Source organism: Microchirus variegatus (assembly GCF_963457635.1).
Source record: "Microchirus variegatus genome assembly, chromosome: 2".
Taxonomy (NCBI): domain Eukaryota; kingdom Metazoa; phylum Chordata; class Actinopteri; order Pleuronectiformes; family Soleidae; genus Microchirus; species Microchirus variegatus.
This window is the reverse complement of record NC_139803.1, coordinates 30392665-30412475: the sequence shown is the minus strand read 5'-3', so window position 1 is coordinate 30412475 and position 19811 is coordinate 30392665. Positions and strand designations below refer to the sequence as shown.

General features: G+C 40.5%; 1 protein-coding gene across 2 annotated transcripts in view; it reads left to right on the top strand.

The window, feature by feature from the left end:
• aqr (aquarius intron-binding spliceosomal factor) overlaps nucleotides 1-19811 on the top strand; it is a 39108-nt gene that overhangs the window by 743 nt on the left and 18554 nt on the right. For both annotated transcript variants that reach the window (XM_083910839.1, XM_083910838.1), the window contains exons 2-25: nucleotides 43-149; nucleotides 539-595; nucleotides 800-840; nucleotides 926-961; nucleotides 1070-1190; nucleotides 1283-1423; nucleotides 2109-2177; nucleotides 2285-2385; nucleotides 2477-2553; nucleotides 3450-3514; nucleotides 5383-5499; nucleotides 6726-6839; nucleotides 6969-7072; nucleotides 9115-9217; nucleotides 11096-11216; nucleotides 11896-12037; nucleotides 12519-12697; nucleotides 13362-13529; nucleotides 14578-14747; nucleotides 15306-15547; nucleotides 15654-15806; nucleotides 16337-16406; nucleotides 18108-18218; nucleotides 18498-18607. In XM_083910839.1, the coding sequence (XP_083766965.1) occupies nucleotides 75-149; nucleotides 539-595; nucleotides 800-840; nucleotides 926-961; nucleotides 1070-1190; nucleotides 1283-1423; nucleotides 2109-2177; nucleotides 2285-2385; nucleotides 2477-2553; nucleotides 3450-3514; nucleotides 5383-5499; nucleotides 6726-6839; nucleotides 6969-7072; nucleotides 9115-9217; nucleotides 11096-11216; nucleotides 11896-12037; nucleotides 12519-12697; nucleotides 13362-13529; nucleotides 14578-14747; nucleotides 15306-15547; nucleotides 15654-15806; nucleotides 16337-16406; nucleotides 18108-18218; nucleotides 18498-18607 (2687 nt within the window). In that variant the 5' untranslated portion in view covers nucleotides 43-74. The remainder of the gene's footprint in view (nucleotides 1-42; nucleotides 150-538; nucleotides 596-799; nucleotides 841-925; nucleotides 962-1069; nucleotides 1191-1282; nucleotides 1424-2108; nucleotides 2178-2284; nucleotides 2386-2476; nucleotides 2554-3449; nucleotides 3515-5382; nucleotides 5500-6725; nucleotides 6840-6968; nucleotides 7073-9114; nucleotides 9218-11095; nucleotides 11217-11895; nucleotides 12038-12518; nucleotides 12698-13361; nucleotides 13530-14577; nucleotides 14748-15305; nucleotides 15548-15653; nucleotides 15807-16336; nucleotides 16407-18107; nucleotides 18219-18497; nucleotides 18608-19811) is intronic.

Sequence of the window (19811 nt, the reverse complement as noted above, 5' to 3'; positions counted from 1 at the left end):
GCATTCAAACGATATGTTGTATGTCTGCTGTTTACCTTACAGTCACCATTGTAGCTGCTGTGGAAGGTTGCACCATGGAGAAAGAGACGCCCTCTAAAAAGGCTGCAGCCCCTTCTGTGTCGCAGATCAACGCAGATTATGTCACTCAGGTAATCTGCACTTTACATGCACATGACTCTTGTAATAACTCTTCCATGTCTTTTCACGTGCTGTGACGTTAGCCGTTAAAGATAATCTGAACTGTACATTTTAGGAGATGCTTATTGCATGATTTAGGGCTTGGCAATGTATGATGTGAATGAGCTGTTATATGTTTATTATTTGTATACCAGGACATTATATATTATAAAGTACATTGCTATTAGACCTTTACTCATGCAACTGTGAAATTACCCTTGAGACAGACAGACGTTCCTTGTATTTATAGATGAATGTTTTCCACTCATACGCTATCCTGTAACACATAATATGTCCCATTTGTGTGTGTGTGTGTGCTGCTTAATGAATTCATGATGTTTAATGTTAATTATTGTTTCAGTTGGCCAACAAATACTGGGCTCCCCATGCAAAGAATAAACTACCATTTGACCCAAAGGTAAAGTATTTGCATTGCAATATCTTAGAGATGTATAATTTTTGTAGGAAGTGGACATATTTTGTTAACTGTATTTATGAGAATGTAGTATTATATTATATGTCTTCATCAGTTTTAACCTTTATTGTTTTTTGTTTAATCATCATTTACCAATCAAAGAAACCAGGTTATATGTTTGCCTAAACTCCTCCCCTGTTTGTTTAGGTGATGGAAGATGTTTACAATAAAGAAATTGTCGAGGCCAAGTAAGTAAATGACCAAATTGCAGTTTTAGCTTCAAGTGCCTTTTAAACCAACTTTACAGATTTTATCTTTCTTGTGTGTTTTCAGATTTTCCATCAGAAAAATCATGCTGCTTGAGTTCAGGTAACATATCTCTATTTGTAATTTGCTCTACTTACCAAGTAGCCACTGATATTGGTGAATGGATGTACAGTCTTTGTCATTTATTTGCCATCCATCTTATCCTTCCAGCCAGTACCTTGAGAACTACCTGTGGGTGAACTACACTCCAGAGGGATCTAGCAACGCCTTCCTCATGTCCATTTGCTGCATTGTCAATGAAAAATTCAGAGAGAATGTCCCAGCTTGGGAGGTACAATACAAATCCATTACATATTTAAGATTAGACAAATTGTCATGTCATGTTAAACACCAGCTTTTTTTCTTTTCTATTGTGTATTTTAGGTGTTCAAGAAGGAACCCAGCCACTTCCCTTTCTTTTTTAAGTGTGTGATGGAAGCTATTTTGGCAGGCGAGGAAGCTGGCCTCACTCTGAAGGAACAAACTGTGCTGCTTGTCTTTCTGGACCACTGCTTCAACAGTCTGGTAAGCGCCACTGTGCTGATATCACATCTAAATGTTTTAAAATAATATGGTTTAGGTAGTTTATGTAGGTGCTATTTGTGTGTATCTCCATGACTCTGGCTCAACAAAGATGCTTGGTTGTCATTGAGTTCTATTGTAGTTAGGAAAGATAACTACTGTTATTATTTCATTATAAATCTAGGACATTAGAATACCCTATAATTTCTGTCATGTATGTTTTTGGTGTGTCCCTGCTCAAACACACCTGATTCAAATAGTCAGCTCGTCAGTCAGCCTGATAACAAATTTAAAAACAAAATGTGTTTGTATCAGGTGTGTTGGAGCAGGGAAACAATCTCCCCAGGAGTTAGAAACCCCGTTCCACATTGTTATTCAAGCATGAAAGTGAATGCAGTTGTTTCTAATGTCCACTAGGTGGCAGTCCTGCACTAGTCAGATTTATTTTGCTTCAACTTGCACCCATCTGTATAGCCACATTTAAACCACAGGGAAGCTCTGCAGATGTTTCACTTTGAAATCTGCTGTGATAGCCTGCTGCACTTTGATTGTATCATATAAAGGCATCTAAATATTTTAGTTGCAGGCTTTTATTATAGGATGAAGTGTAATAAGAAATCTGTCATAGGTAGTACATTTTGATATCTCCCTCCTCTCTCCCTCTCTTGTTCTGTTCTCTCTCTCCCAGGAGGTAGATTTGATCAGAGAACAGGTGCAGCAGCTCATCTCTCTGCCCATGTGGCTGTGCCTCTTGCCAGTAAGATGCCGACCTATTGGCTTGATTCAGTTTTAATTACTTTCTTGTTATGAATGTGATCTTTAACTTCATTGAGAATACTGATTTTGTTTCTCTCATGTTTTCAGTCTAGACTTCAACACGAGCTGAAGAAAGTTCCAAAGCTGCAGAAGTTCTGGAATCTAATAAAGAAGAAGTTTGAAAAGATGGATGCTGATGCAGCTGAGCAGTAATTGTTATCCCCTTGCTTGCACGTTCAGCTTTGAAAATTTTAGGAGCACTAAGCACTCTCTGATTTTTATGTTTTGTGTCTTTCTCAGGGCAAAAAAAGAAAGGACCTTCCTCTCTGCTCTTATTAAAAAATTTCTTGGCGTTCTTGCCTCAATTCCACCAACAGGTAAAGGAAGAAATGCTAGTATTTCCCTCAGGATTTCTGTGTTATTTTATCCAATGAATTAACATGGAATGTCTTAAGCAACAATATCTGGGTTGTATTTTAATCAGAAAATTCATAATTCTTATTAAAATTCACTATGCTGAGTTACTGCAAAGATGCCTTTGCAAGTTCTCTTGTTACCATTCCCAGCATGATAAATGTGCTCAGGCTTTAAAGCTTAGAGCTTAGAGAGAGCACATCTCTTCAACTCAAGGCCGCGGCAGCAGTGTGAAACACAATATTACCTCTTTCATCACAATTTTCGTTCCATTGCTCCCTCCTTCTAAGTCGTGTGGCCACCAAAGGCGCATGTGGTCCAGCTACCATGGAGCCACTGGCACTGACTACTTTATTGTAATGTAGACTGACACAGAGCCCCCCCCCCACCTGAATGCTAAAAACAGAATATGTGCATCTGTGTGTTTAGGTAGAATTCAAAACAGACAGACTAGATTATGATCCAAACCCCAGCGGGAGTCTCATCACTCTGATACTTGCTGCATGTATCTACTTTAAATGTGTCCTCACCAGCACGCGCACACCAACATGCTTAATGAGGGCTGAGGTCCCAGCATGTGGCTGTGCTGGCATTGCAGTATCTCATTGTGAGGCTCACACACTCAGCATGACAACATGGTGGGTGTTGTTCATACGAGTTTGCGTCCCTCGTGTCCTTGGTGATAACCGCACAACCTCCCTTCCACTGCTACATGGCACCGCTCTATATCTTTTTTTAGCATCACATGTTCATGTCGTTATGTCTACATGTCTGTCAGATTGTATCTGTCATTAGCAACATGAATCCTCTGATGTGAAGTGAAGTGCTCACCTATGTGGTCTTCGCTCCTTTTCCATAGGGGCTGTATCCATGGACAAAGTACATTTTTGTGAGCGATTCATTGAACTCATGATTGATTTAGAGGTAAGCCATCACCTAAAATTCCATAATCTCATTCAGTAAATATGTTTTTGTGTCATTAATGGTAACATTAAGATATGACGCACACATAAAATGTCACTGTGTGTGTATATGAGAAGAGTCGAGGTTTTGCGGTGTACTTAATCGTGCTATCTTGGTGAATGGAGTGGTGTGGACATCCGAGTCTGCAGTGCTCATTTGCCTTTTGTCCTTCATGTTTATAGCTTACTCAGGTCAACAGGCAGTGGATAAATGTCCAGCCTCAGCTCCACCCAATGCGTCACTGTCATTGCTGTCTGCACAGCTATGCAGGATTTGAAACAGGAGTCTTTGATCAGGGCAAGAGAGGTTATTTTCAGCCCAACAGCCTGGCTTTTTTGACATGTGGTTTAAGGTGTAGAGTGATGTGCAGTGTCTGCTCGATGAAATGTTAAGATCTGAGAGAACCATCTTTATGTTTGAAGGAACAGGAGGCTTACTGTTTCTTCACCGAATGGAAGTCTCTTAATTCACTATCAAATGTCTTAACCTTGATGGGTTAGGATTAGTTCACTACAAATCTGCTGTCTGAAAATGTTTTTATGTAAAATGCAGCAGTGGTGTAATGCTGGTGTTTAGCACAGATGTTGGGCAGATTTGCATATATTTAATAACTTGTGGGGTTTTTTGCTATTCGGTGTGGTTGTTGTTTGTATGAAAGTTGTTTGTGCAACAACACAAATGCTCCTCTGACCACATTCACTTGGCTCTGTTTGCATGTGTCTTTCTTGAGATTCAGTGCAAGACTTGTGATTTCATGGTAGTAACATCTAAATTGCTTTAAGAAGGCACACTTTTCATGTGGTTGGCGGCCTGAAATTAAGACACAATGTCGCAAAACATTGATGCTGCCTTTGCAAATCTGCCGCTATGAGCAAGCACAGGCTCTATAGATTTCATCTGGCTATCTGCTGACAGGCCAGCCTTGGTGTTCCTGGCAGCAGCTCGTGGTCGGCAAGCTGACCGTCTCCAGAGACATCTCCTGTCCCTTTGCGCTATCCTTTTACAAAGCCTCAGTTGCCTGAAATCCATACTTCCGCTCTCTAATGACCACCTGAAAATGAATGCTGGGGAAAAATATCCTCTTTTCTTTTTCTATGCCTCTTCTGTACTGGCTGTCACGACTGTGCTGAGATCAAAGATGGCTGTTGCGTATAAAGATATCTGTTCTTTCAGCATTTAGGTATAACTGCAGTCGCTTTCTTTTTGAAGAGTAGTTACCAATTAAATGAAGAATGGATATTTTTGAGGGGTTTTCAGTATTTAATGCTCAATTTCTTTTTTTTTTCCTCAGAGCAGTTCTTCTCTTACAGGCTTTACAATGTAATAGACTCCTTTTTTGCTGTGTACACCAGGCACTCACGCTCTCACTTAGGCTTTCCGCCTTTCAACCAAAGCACATTTGTCATCTCATTTTGACAGATTTTCAATGCTTTTGCTTTCATGTCATGTTTTCTGCACTACATCAAGTAACAATTTGCCGCTAAGCTAGTTTTTTTTCCTGTTGTCTTCACATCTGACTGTTCAGTGTGTTGTTTCCCTGTCCTATGTTTTAAAGCAACCTCAAGACAAGAAAATATTATGGATAGATAGGATTTATAGATAATCATGGTCCAGATTCTGGGAAACGTGGTTGTTGTTGTTCGATAAATTGATTATTTTGACTCCCTGAGAGAGGTGTCGGTTCATACAATACCACATTCGTTTTTCTGTGATGAGCGGCGTCATCTAAATTTAGTTCAAAATTAAATTGGTCTTTGTATTGTCTTCAGTTGTTCTGGTAACCACAGCTGTAAGAATGTAGTCTCAACTTGCATTTTCTGTAATTCTAGGCCCTGCTTCCCACCAGACGTTGGTTTAATACAGTGATGGATGACTCTCATTTGGTGGTAAGATGCCATCTGTCCAGCCTCACCCAGAGAGAGAAGGAGGGACACCTCTTCTGCCAGGTAACACACACACACACACACACACACACACACACACACACACACACACACACACACACACACACACACACACACACACACACACACAGAGACATGAGAAGAATATATGCATACACATGCACAGAAGCATGCAACTCATTTCACTATTAACTGTTGTTTAGCTCGGCTACAGTGAGTGTTTCTGGTTAATCACTGCAGATGCAGCAGTCAGACTGCAGTTTGAATGCAAGTACAGTGCAACAACAGGATCTGTTATATGAATATGTATTTCTAATGCTGTCAAAAGTATTGTGTTCGTCGTTGTGATTCCATTATAAATAAATTAGCCCATCTGCGTTTTGTAAATTGCCGCATGGCTGCTGAGGAGACAGGAGGTGCATAGTGGAGCTGCTTCAGTTGCACCAGTGCAGGTGAGCTAACTGGCACAGCTGTAGCGAGGTGTTTAATCATAATCTGCTCTTTTGAAACTGCTGCTGCTGCTCGCTCTTTTCGCTTTCTCACGCCTACACACACAGGTCAGTCTTTTAGTGTGCAGCTAAAAAACAATTGAGATTGAAATTGCTTCCATGTGTGATCTGCAGAATCCACCAAGGAAACAATGCATGTTTCATTATTATTTACCGTAATTTTAATTAATGGCTAACCTAAAAGCCATCAAGGTCATTAAAAATATGTAGAAGTTATTTATCTTTTCTCTTTCTCTTTTTATTATGTTTTATTTGAACAATTATCAGTTTGAAAGAGTGACACCCATGACCCAGTTAACAGTCAGTAATTTAAAAAATAGGTGTAACTTTATTGTTACCTATATTGATTCTACAGATCACACACAGACGGTGCATTTTTTGCAAATTAAAACTCCCTGATGTGTGAGCTGTAGCAGCAGTTTCCTCAAAGTCCAGTCTAAAAAGCAAAATATGACAAGATGTCAGACGACACCTGCACTGCTGTTGCAGATCCATCTCTGTCTTACGCAACAGCTGAGTGCCCGACCAACAAAATGCCGATGCTTTAATTTTTTTTAGCAGCACGTGGCCTGTAAGAGCTGACAGCTTGTGGGAAGTGCTGGTATGCAACACAAAACTCCCCCTGCTTAAAACGAACAAATGTGAAGATGCTGGTACTGTCCATCCATACGTCCCTGTACCTTGAGATCACCCTGGCCCCTGCTCTCATTTCAAATGGTGAAAGTAACTTGTTATAATGCTGTTGCTTCATCTTCATAGTTGTTGGACATGCTGAAGTTCTACACAGGCTTTGAGATCAATGACCAGACAGGAAATGCCCTGACACAGAAAGAGATGACTTCCCTGCACTATGACAAAATCACCTCCCTGCAGGTAAAGATGTGGAAAATAACTGCATTATTCTTGTGTGTTGGGTCATATTAACGTTTCATATCCTGGTCTGTATATATAAGTAATGTTATTGTGACATCAGTGTTTTTGCTCTTTGCTTCTGTCTTGCAGAGGGCAGCCTTTGCTCACTTCCCAGAGTTGCAGGACTTTGCTCTGTCAAATGTCGCTTCAGTAGACACTCGGGAATCCTTGACCAAATTCTTTGGACAGCTCAGGTAAAGGATGAATATTGTGAATGGTAGATTATTATGGTGGGAGGCTATGCAAGATTTGGAGTGAGCAATCGTACAATGAATTGTTACTAATAAAGTGGCCGTGGACATAGACTGAGTACAAAAAACTGATGACTGAAGTCTTAGTGACAGTGACTGTACCCATATTGGTCCTATGTTTGCAGTACAGCATCAGCAGTACCTTTGTTGCTTGACTTCCTTGCTAAATGGCAGCAAGTGAGCCCTTAAACAGGCAGCTGGTACCAGCCAGAGAGCGAGGCACGCCTCATTAATTTAATCGATTTGCAGTGGCTTGAGAAGATACTCTATGAACAGCTTTGTTTGTCAGATAATATTAGCTTGCTAAAGAGCCAAAAAGGACCACCCTCGCTTTTATCCACCGAACCAGTGTGTGGTTTTTCTAACTTGTACATGTGTATGACGGGCAAGAGACGTGAATTTATGGGTGATTTCCGATTGCTTATTTTCTAGCCTTTCATTATTTTTTTTATTACTGACTCTCTTTCAAATGTCTTAAAGCCGTCGCATTTTGACTTTAAGTGACTGACTCATTATGTCTTTTTTTTTTTAGTACAGAAGTGATGTGTCATGTATATTTGTCATAATTGCTCTGAGAAGCCATGTTGGAAAAACACAAAATTCCTCTTAGCAGTTCATGTTTCTATCACCATCACCTCTTTTTAACTTGTATTGTGGATTATAAATGCTTAAACCTCACACCAAGTTGCTTTAAGTCAGGCAGAGGGTTATGAGCCAAACTGAGCTGAATCAGGTGCAGACTTTAGCTCAAACATTTCATCCTTTTCTGAAAGCTCTGCTCCTTTTCCCCAGAATTAGGGTTTTGAATATAGTAGGAAGTGCATTGTTCCCTGCTCCACAACTGTCACCAAAGAAGCTCCTGGGGAACTCACAATATGCCAATCAGAATTATCGAGGCACTTTTCATCCAAACATCTAATACTAATGCCAGTTTATTCCAGCTGCAATACCCATGGGCTTAGCTCCCAGTCACCAGCGATGCTGAATTTATCTGCTAAGTCCTTCAAACACACAAACACAGTATTACTGCATTGCCTGGCCTCACATTTATAAACCTATTCTTTTACACACACACACACACACACACACACACACACACACACACACACACACACACACACACACACACACCCACACACACACACCCCCACACACACACCCACACACACCTAATTGAAAGTTATTCATCACTTTGTGAAATGTTAAGATTTGTGTATTTGGTTCTGTTAATAGTTCTATAAGCATGGTCAGTCATTCGCATCTTTAAATGACCCTGCCTGTGGCTCAGCTGTCAGTCATGACCTGGTCCAGTCATCATCATTACCCAGAGTGAGTTGTTGTGCTGCTGTTATTTTGTTGCTAAGGGAAGGAATGTCCACATGACCGATGCCAGGTCATCCAGTGAGCCACCAAACTGCAGCATTGGCAGAAATGCTATCCCATTGGCCAAGCGTGGCATCACAACAAGTAAAATGCATGCAGACACACTGATATAGTCGGTCACTGCCACGTGTCGCTGTGCAGGGCCTGTCACAATGTGTCCAGTCCCTGTCTTTTTGCAGTGTACCAGACCCTGCCTGTGTCACAGTGTGTCAGCCTCATTAACACAGGTCTGTATGCAGAGCGCCACACCTCAGACGTTCAAAAGAAAAGAAGGGCTTTGATTTTCATAATCCTGTCGCATCGCTGCACCTCAGCCTCTTTTCACACATGCTGACAGAGCAGGAGTGCAAGTCTTTGTGCCATAATGATAACAAGCATAAAGAATTTTATATGGGGCACTGCATCGACACTCGGTGATGCAGTGCCACAATTTACAAAATTTTCATCACAGGTTAAAGTAGAGTTGTTGAATCTTGACCCTTTCTGATCTTGTAAAATATGTTCTTTGTAAAGTAGTCAGTTATTTGCTTGATTGTATTTCCCTGATTCTATCCTGTGCACATGGTACTTTTCTTGCTTACACATTTTATCTTCCTGTCCAGCCCCAATATGCTCCACCAGGTGGCTTCGTACCTGTGTCTGCTGCCAGAGCTGCCTGAAGGGCAAAACACGACCTATGAGAGGGAGGTTCTCCTTGAGCTGTTGGTTAGTGACATTTTTATTTTTTGTACATTTGAGTTTCTAACCAATCATGACAAAAAATTGTCTTTGTTTTCTGTCTGTTGTGTTTGAAAATGTTAAGTACACCTTGTTAAGTGGCTTTCATACCGTGTGTGTACGTGTGTGAATGAACCAATGGCAAAGCTGTATAAAGCACTTGATCATCAGGAGTCATTAAGTGTTATGCAAGTACAGAGTCAGACCTATTTATAAAATTAAAAAAAAAAAGGTATATGTTACTGGCTTTGTCCCATATCCCCCAACTAAGTAGGTTAGTTTTTTCTTCTATATACAAACCATATGTATCTCAACCAATGTTTAATACCTCATCCCTTCAAGAACGGAATGTAAAGAGATTGATTCAAGGGAATTAAGTAATACCTCATGTACAGTTTGCTTGTCAACAAGCAATATAAAAGATGGATATTTGTTTTTGGTGTACCAGTAACTGGCCAGTCAGCAGTCTGAAACATAATAGGTTTTGTGTTTCTTACTTTATGATCATTAATTGAATAACTTGACCTTAGGATACATATAGAATTGCCTCTCTCCCTTGCTGCCGTCTCTTGAATTTGCCCTCTAATCCAATTACTGCTTTATGTGGGAATTTGTGTGACCTAGGGTAAATTGGAGACAGTGCTGATGAGATTAAAAAGGCTGTCTATTTATTTATTACCTTTCCTATTTACTGGTTAAGCTCTCTGGTTTCCCCATCTATTGTTTATTTAATTTCTTTATTTATTAAAAAAAAAAAAACCCTCCAGAATCTTCTGGACCCTTGTCCCATCAGTCTTCCCAACACGCACTCTTGCATGTGGTGTAGACCTCTTCATCATAGTGGGCTATTCAAGGCTCTCCTGCAGTTATTCATAATTACCCTCTCAGACCTCTCCCCTGGTCCTTTTTGAGAACCCAGTGGAGAAGAACTGATTCATAATTATGTGATTGGATTGCTGTAAAAGACAATGTCAGGGTCTCATTTGTGTGGGCCTAAGGTTGCCCCCAACAACCAGTATCGAGTTAAACAGGAAGGGGCCACAGAACCTGAACTGTGCCACATGATCACACAAATCATGCATGCAGCAAACAGTCATACATGTGCTTAAGGTGCATGATTATTTCTGGGAGCTAGCACTGCTTTTACACCAGTGCCAGTGTTTGGCTCATTTAGGGTTTTTATTTCCTCTGGTGTTTCAGATGAGCTGGTTTGTATTCAGCAGCAGATATCATTCTCCTTGACAAAGTGAATACTTAATGTAATGTGACTTTTATCAGAAGAGCACAGATACAATGCCAGTGCTGGAGTCCCAGACTAATACAATGAAATAGAAAGATATACACGCACATCATATTAATAATTATTTCTCTTATTAGCAGTGTTCTACAAAACTATTTAAAAGGAATATCCACAAAAATTACTGAATCACACACATTTGTGTTGTTGTGTTGTCATAAAATGTAATGGGTGATTGAACAGATAATTCCTGGTGATATCCTGTTACTTTTGACCTAATACCTGTTCATATCCCTTCTCAGGCCTTCCAGGCATAAGCACATTAGAACCCATTGAGCAGCTAGTGTACCAGAATATGCAGTATAACCATTTACATTTTTGCCCATTTTGAAGCATACATTTTCTCCAACCGAGGTCTCGCAGAGGGGCTAAGTTAAGGGTAATGCAAGTAATTGGCCTCATTTGTAAATTATATGATACAACCTGTTTTTCCTCTTCAGTGGTCATTCTTCTACAGCGGTAGAAGATAATTATCTTCAACAGTGAGGCCCAATTTCAGAGGAGCATTTGTTCATTAACCCAATTTCCCTCTGTCTTTGCACTCTCTCTTTTCCACCACACACACATAGGTGTCGCGACATGAGCGCAGAATCTCTCAGATTGAGCAGCTTAACCAGATGCCCCTTTATCCAACAGAGAAGATAATCTGGGATGAGAACATTGTCCCGACAGAGTACTACTCAGGCGAAGGTAAGTGCATTTGCACGTGTTAAATGTAACTGTGTTTGCACGTCTGTGTGTGTTTTTATGAGTGAGGTGAGCCCAAATGCTATCTTCAGTGTCTTGCCAGTCCTTCACCGTCACAAGTGCACACCCACATCTTGTCATCTCTTATCCTAAGGACACTCAAGGGAGTGAACTGGCACCTCTTACTCAGGGAATCCTCTTTAGCAGGCAAGGACACCTTCAGAAGCTTGCATAGTCTTGATGATGCAAGAAAGCACGTTACATAATTCTGACCACTCAAATGTTTGCACTTGAAAATATAAAAACTTAAGAAAAGAAAGTATTTTAAGTTTGGTATTTTAGGATTAGGAATTAACATATTCAAGGGATTTCTGATGTAAAAGTAAGAGCAAGGTTGGGATGGTTTAGTCATGTGCAGAGGAGGGATAGTGTTTAAATAGGACAAATGATGTTCCAGACCAATCTACCAGGCAGGAGGAAAAAAGGAAGACCACAGAAAGGGTTTATGGATGTTGCAAAGGAGGACATGAGGACAGTCGGTATAATGAAATAGGACATAAGGGATATGGCAAGGTGGAGGCAGATGATCCACTGTGGAGACCTCTAAACTAAGAGGTCGAAAGATTACTCATATTAATTTAATATACACCCTGTGTGTCCATTCATGTGTTTTTCTTCCCAGGTTGCCTGGCACTACCCAAACTGAATCTCCAGTTCCTGACTCTCCACGACTACCTGTTGAGGAACTTTAACCTCTTCCGTCTAGAGTCCACTTATGAGATCAGACAGGACATAGAAGATGTCATTTGGCGTATGAAACCATGGTGAGATGTCCATATTTCTGCAAGAACATCTGTGCTCCTTATCCAGAAACCTTAATTGCGTTCTTGTCAAAAAAATCAAAAAAGATGTTTCTATTTGTTGATGTCATAGTGTCATACTGCTCGTAAAAAGAAAAGTCTGGAGAGGTTATTGAATGCACATTTGTGATTATACTCTGTCTTTCATTACTAATGCCTCAAAAGAGTCGTAAGAGTCTGGATTCATTGGTAATGTATTTATAGATTCAGAAGGTGCAGTGCATCTCCAGGGTGATGTACCCAAAGACAATGTATTAAGAGGTCATGTGCAGTAATAAGAGTGAAATTTCTTTTATATCGTACATAGGGATTGAGTTTCAAATGCAATTGTTGCACACACACTGACAATGATTATTATTCTGCCCTAAATCCACCTGATTTTCATTTTTGCCAACAGCCCACAGTGCTTGTCTAACGTCTTGTTGTATCTGTTTCTATACATAAGGCAATCGGAGTATGGTGGAGTGGTGTTTGGAGGCTGGGCCAGGATGGCGCAGCCAATCACCTCTTTTTCCATTGTAGAAGTTGCCAAGCCCAAAATCGGAGAGAGTTGGCCTGCTCGCGTTCGAGCGGATGTCACCGTCAACCTCAATGTACAAGATCATATCAAGCATGAGTGGGAAGGTAATTGTCTGTCATTTCAGTATACTTACCATTCATATGCATTCACTCACCCTGACATGTTGTGTTGGGGTAATGAGACATTTCCAATGAGAAGCAGCAGCACAACATGTAAAGGTGAGTGTATAAATGCCATACTCCCAGTTTCAACCAATGTAAATTAAATGCACCATAACGCAAAGCCTACATTCCCCCCCCCCCCTCTTTTTAGTTTCATACAGACACAATACATAATTTTACTGGTTCGAAAGACATTGAATCACTTCACTTAACATAAAAAGCACAATGATCTTAAACTTTCAAGAGAAAGATATGTGACATGTTCACATCCCTTTGGTCTTTGTGGGGTAATGCTTTTAAAAAGAAGTCGGCGATACCAATATATATTCCAATTTTATGTCTTCTCTTTTTTAATAGCTACTTTTATGTTACTAGCTCTTTCCCAATCATTTACCTAGATCCTTGTGTATGAAGGATCAGGCAAACGCTGACAGAGCAGTTTCTCTTGCCCCTTTAAAAATCCTCCACACTACTGTTCTGTTTTACTGGGAATACTCACACCGTTCTGTTCTAGTGTCCTTTTCTCTTTTAAATTAATTCTCTGTCTCACCTTTATCCTCCCCGTGTCTCCAAATCCTGTTTAATTTGATCCTTTCTGTCCCTGTAGGTCTGCGGAAGCATGATGTTTGCTTTCTGGTCACAGTGCGGCCAATGCTGCTCTATGGCACACGCTTCGACCGGCGCCAGTCTTTTGTTGATCAGACTGGGCTGGCGTATGTGAGGGGCTGTGAGGTGCAGGGCATGCTGGATGACAAAGGACGTGTCATTGAGGAAGGTATGCTCACATACAGACTCATACACAGCCTAAACAAAGCATTCTCCCTATAACCTTAACCATAACTAGTTAATGCCCAAACCAAAGGATAAGTATCTGCCTAATTAAGACCTGGTTTTACCAGAAAGGGCCCTAAGAGGGTAACCAATACAAACACACACATGCACACAAGTGACACATGACATCCATCCTCCCGTCACCTCCTATACATGATTAACCACTGACTGGTCCTCAGGACAGGTTCATGCTAGCGTTGTCATGGTGACAATCACAGGGAGACCTGACCTGTTCACATTCCATTAACCCCGAGGTCAGAAAGAACACCTGTGAGCTTTGGGTCCTGCCCCCACTTTATTATTGGACTTAATGGACTAGAGGCTTTTCTCTGTATATAGTATATGAAAACATGAACCTCTATTTATGACTTATTTCCAGCAACAATTTGTTCCAACATTTTGTTTATCGTGGTGAGTCCTGGGCTTTATTTACCATGTGTGTTCTTTCCCGCGTCCTAGTGCAATTCCTCTGAATGGTTGATTATATATGTGTACTGAAGCACCATTTCCCCTATCCCCTCTCATCTTGTTTGGATTAAATATGCAGAGGTTAGAGATTTTTAAAAGGCATCCTGTCAGGAAAAAGACATTTACTGCTGGTGTCGGCTTTGTTAAACTTTCAGATCCTCAACAAGGATAAGTGGTACTCTAGCTAACTGAGTACCAAGCACTTGTTGAAGTTGTTGGGAAAGATAAAACATCTTGTTTTCTTTTGATCATGAATGATACAATATCATCTCTTCATGAATGTGAGGACAGTACAATGACATATATATATACATGAATGGACATATGCGTCAGAGGCCAAAAAGATTGCTTTAATCTCCTTCTCTGTGTCTAAATAGACACAATAATCTATTTAGACATCTGTGAAAGCTACACTTACACACATTACACATTGCACATAATTAGGTACAGATTTTTATTTTGATTACAGAAAAAAACTATACACTAATCATTACACCCTTGCTTTCTCCATCACTCTGTCGCAGGACCTGAACCAAAGCCGAAGCTGCGAGGAGATGCCAGAACATTCCGGGTTTGGCTCGACCCAAACCAGTATCAGCAGGACATGACCAGCAGTATTCAGAGTGGCACCGAAGACCCCTATGAGACTTTCAACATCATCATGAGACGAAAACCCAAGGAGAACAATTTCAAGGTTTTGTACTAAATTCTGAAGCACACAGGTCACCCCTCACCGGGCAACATATTTGAGTGCTTTATCTTCAGACCTTGAGCTCTGGTCCCACCAACACCACTGCTGAGTGATGTATTGCACATATTATACTCTCACTGGAATTGTAGCTGCAAGGTTAGGGCCAGGGCAGCTCATGGAAGTTCGTCATACTAATATGTGATCCTTCCTCTTATTCCAGAGCCTCTCATTGCAGCTCTGTCAAATCTCCTTTTTATAATTCTGCACACCCATTTCTGTTGTTCACAGCTAGAGCAGGTTAAGATATTTTTGAAGTGAAGTGATGTTCTTTCATGGATATGAAAAACCGGAAGTAATGGTAATCAAGAGGTGTTTTTCCTCCCTCTTTGATGTGTGACACAGACAAAAGTAAAACAGTTTTATGCACAGGGTATTTGACAGTTTGTCTCATTAAAATATAACTGACATAATTACCTGCCATCCAGTCATCCTGTTAAATCTTCTCTTGTTTCTTGGTTGTCTGTTGTCTGACAAGTTCTTACTTTACTATTTCTGTTTCAGGCAGTGCTAGAGACCATCAGACACCTGATGAACACAGAGTGTGTCGTGCCTGACTGGCTCCATGACATTATCCTCGGCTACGGTGACCCAGGCAGTGCCCACTACTCCAAAATGCCCAATCAGATATCTGCACTGGACTTCAATGACACATTTCTGTCCTTGGACCACTTGCGTTCATGTTTCCCTGGCAGCACCATAAAAGTCACTGAGGAGAATCCTGACCTTCAAGTCCCTCCTTTCAGGTGAGAGTCAAAGATTTTTTTTATCGGTCATATAATTTACATACTAGGTAAACATTTATGCTATGTGATGCTGATGCTCTTTTTCCATCCATCTTTTGGTTTCCAGAATCAAGTTTCCCATCTCAAACAAAACAGACAAAGGGAAGAAGAGAAAATCAGATGAAGAAGAAGTGAAAGACGAAGAGGAAGACACAACCCTGGTTGTCGAGCCCTATGTCCCTCCCAACCGTGGGCCATATCCCTACAATCAGCCCAAAAGGTGAGAGAGGTCAACGCCAAGATTCAGGCCTTCCTTTAACAACATTACAAGATTATAGTTAAGATGTTGTTCAGTTTTTATTTATACTTTCACTCCTCTCTAAAAACAGATGAACATTCTAAGTGCAATAGGTACTACCCTGTTCTGGGTCCAGCTATATTTTGTCTCTGTGGTGTCTCCACATTAATAGATGGATTGTATGCCATTAAAGGACAACAGAAGATACTTTCATATTCCTGTACTCATTAGAATGCCACAGCGTAATGGCTTCATCAAGATTTATGTCTCATCCGGTGATGGTTTAGGATTTCTAGGTCAAGCTTTGATATTCAAATGTTGACATGTCCATGGGGACAAGTCTGTCTTTCAAGACGATCTCAAAAGAAAACTTCTAACAAAACCTGCAGCGTTAAGCACCTCCTTAAAAAGAAAACATTTGAAAACAAATGTGTTAATGTTGTCAAGGCCATTTAGCATTTTAGGTTAATCACTTGCCTTATTAATATCAGCGATTTTTATTTTTCTTACAGGAATACGATCCAGTTCACTCCAACCCAGATTGAAGCCATCCGAGCTGGGATGCAGCCAGGTCTCACCATGGTAAGGACTTGCTATTTGGTGATTCACTTTGTAACATGCTGACATATGTTTTCAGGATACACTTCAGCTCCCTGAAGAAAACCTGACAGATTTGCATCATAAATCACATTTCAAAACTCTCCCTGCTTAATGCACCAGATGGTTTGTTAAACAGAATATGCTGCAATGGAAAGTGCTTGAAAAGCACAGATACTCTAAATAAAAGCGTAGCAGTTGATTGGATGAACCATGGATCACAGTAAAAGCCTAGGTGTCTTTCAGTGTCTTTCATCTTTCAGTTCTTCATTCAGGTGAAAAAAAGGGCCCGATATCAGCATCAAGGACAACATCTCTTGGAGTTGCTGTTAATAAACTGCATAAAGCCTGGACATAGTGGACTTAAATAGGAGGACAATCTGTCTGATTCCAGACATATCAAGTTATCATGCATATCCTTAAGTGAGTGTGATACTGTCTGGACAGCCTCAGTGAGTGCTGATACAGTTGGCCCACACTTTTCCAGCTCGCTGTTCTAAAGCCAACAGATTTACAGTCATTAATCCTTGAGATGTATACCGAGGGGATTCCCTCAACAGTAAATATGCTGAGGCTTCATGTCTCTTATCTCCATCACTGATCTAGAGTGCTGACAAATTCCCCCCGAAATCCCGTCTATAATTTTGGCATTTCGCAGTGAAATAAAATATCACATTAACAGCAGTTGATACATGCACATCCAGAGCCATGTCATCCCAGCCTGCTCTGGTATCTCTAATGTAACACACACACTTTTTGACAAGTGCTATTTCACTCTGGTGATTGGGAGCTGGCAGCGAAGCGTCTGAGTAATTTATTGTGCAGCTATCTGAGGTAAATGCACCAACAAGGCTGTGAGCAGAGTCGTAAAACAACTCTGCTCCTCTTCTCACTCCCTCTAACCGCCCTTCTTGGCATATGTCACAGTCATTAGCAGCCATAACAAACACACTCTACCTCCCAGTCTGCCTTGTTTGGCTTTCATGTAGGGAAAGCAAGAAGATGATGATTATGTGCTGATTTATGCAAGGGGATCTAATTGTGCTCACTATTTTTAGCAGAATTTGCTCACCTGAGAGACCCAGATTAAGACCAACCTGTTTCTTGAATATTTATTTAATAAATGAGATGTGCTCTTACTCCCATTAAGTAAATATAAGACCTATTTTTGTAGTAACTTCTATGTGGTGATGAAGGTCTTCAAGCATTGAGATAATAAGATATTTACACCTCCTCCAGCTTTTCTGCTTTTCCAGTAGCTCTCTGTTTCTTCATCCATCTGCACAATCAATGGGACTGTCTTGGCATGCCAGGCAACACCACATTGCATTGGATCCATCCAAGCATGGCTAACTCCTAGGAAATAACATAGCCTATTCTGACATGCCTGTGGCCTAGCTGTCACATCCACTAGACTGTCTACAGGGCAAGACTCTCTGTGCCGTAACCAAACGAGGGACGCGCCGATACATTACTCAGTTTTTAAAAAATACAATCCAAATAATAGTAGATGGTAGAATAGACCGTAAAATGTAAACAAAAAATGTTGTGGGTTGCTTACTCCATCATTATGGGAGAAGAATATTTCTTATACAGACAATTATGTCTTTTAAATTAACTGAAATGGCACAGTTGTCTCGTTGTCTTTTGTCATTTATTTTGTTAAAATGTCTTCCGTTTCTCCAGGTTGTAGGACCACCAGGTACTGGAAAGACAGATGTTGCTGTGCAGATCATCTCAAACCTCTATCACAACTTTCCTGAGCAGAGGACCCTCATTGTCACACATTCAAATCAGGTTTGCCTACACGCAACACAGCACTTCTGCACTCAGATATTGCTGATATTTGAAGTAGGTGGAACTGTAGAGCTTTAGATAATGCTGTAGTATAATTGTATTATACCAGTTTAATACCTCTGGTAAGTCTTTAAAGCACTGTATGAAGAATCTGCATGAATGTATGGTGACTGAAATAAGAAAGTCAGAATTTATTTGCATGTACACAGGCGATGACTACCAATATTCACACATGATGGAAGTGGTTTCCTTGCTTGATGGTTGTTCTTTGTACAACAGGCTCTGAACCAGCTGTTTGAGAAGATCATGGCTCTAGACATCGATGAGCGTCACCTCCTGCGTCTGGGCCATGGAGAGGAGGAGCTGGAGACCGAGAAAGACTTTAGCAGGTGAGAAAAAAGAACGCTTACAAAGATCTTTGCACCTAGACAAACGGAGAGCTTGTGTGAAAATTGAGACAAGTAGTATTTAATCATGCATGTGTGGTGGCGCATTATAAAAATAGTAGTATTCACTGTACATATGCACTACACAGGCAACCATCACAGTTGGATCACAACGGTCAACAAACAACACTCGTATTTAAGCAGTCCAGCTGCCCTCATACATAATTAGTCTGAGCCAACGCAGTGACAGGGGCTACTTGATACTCTTATATGACAGGTCAGGAGCCTGGTTTATCTTCATTAGGCATCATTGGCCTCCTCGGCCTCTCCCCTGGTGTAAGGGATCTCTCCCTACAGCACTACACTCACAGGCAATGTTCTGTTTGTTTGACCCTTTTGTGAACCGACCATTAGTCTGTTTGCACTTGAAACATTTTCAAGAAGCCAGAGAGAGGTGATTTTACTGTAAGTATGAAGTGCCATAATTATTTGTTTTTTATCTGGCCCAGATGGCATAAGTAATGAGTCATTCTCAAATAATTTTATGACATTTGGATTGGCACATTTTACTTAAATCTTTCTGAAATATTAGCCTAGATCTTATAAGATCTATAGTAATGTTTTACCAACAACTAAGAAATGCTCCAAAATACAAATCATAGCTAATACTTGGACCATAATATGTATTTTATTGTATTTAAATTGTGAACATAATGTTACACAACATGTTATAGTTTCAAGGAGATTTTTATTTAAAATTTATTTTCAATAATTTCAAGTGCACAAAAATGTTCAAATCTGCTCAGACCAGAGCCCTCCATTTAACAAGTCTCACAACTTGCTTTGTCTACAACCTAATAAGAACTTGTGATAAAACATAGTATTGCTGTTTGTTATTCCATGCTGGTGAAATGGCACAGAAAGAAATAGCCCCCAGATAAGAACCACTGGAGTACTGTCAAGTAACACTTGAGTAGTTCCCATCACTCTTGGTGTTGATAGCGGCTCAGACCTCACAACTGAGACATAGTGAGGTGGAAAAAGAGGGGTGGGGATGTGCACTTTCAGCACTCATGACAGATTTTAAGAAAAAAAAAAGAAAAAAACATCTACGGTTCTTTCAGTTCTACATGACTGCTGCTGCTGTATTCGACACTATTATTAGACAATTCAGCCAGTGCCTTCTTTTTATTAGCATTTTTTTTGC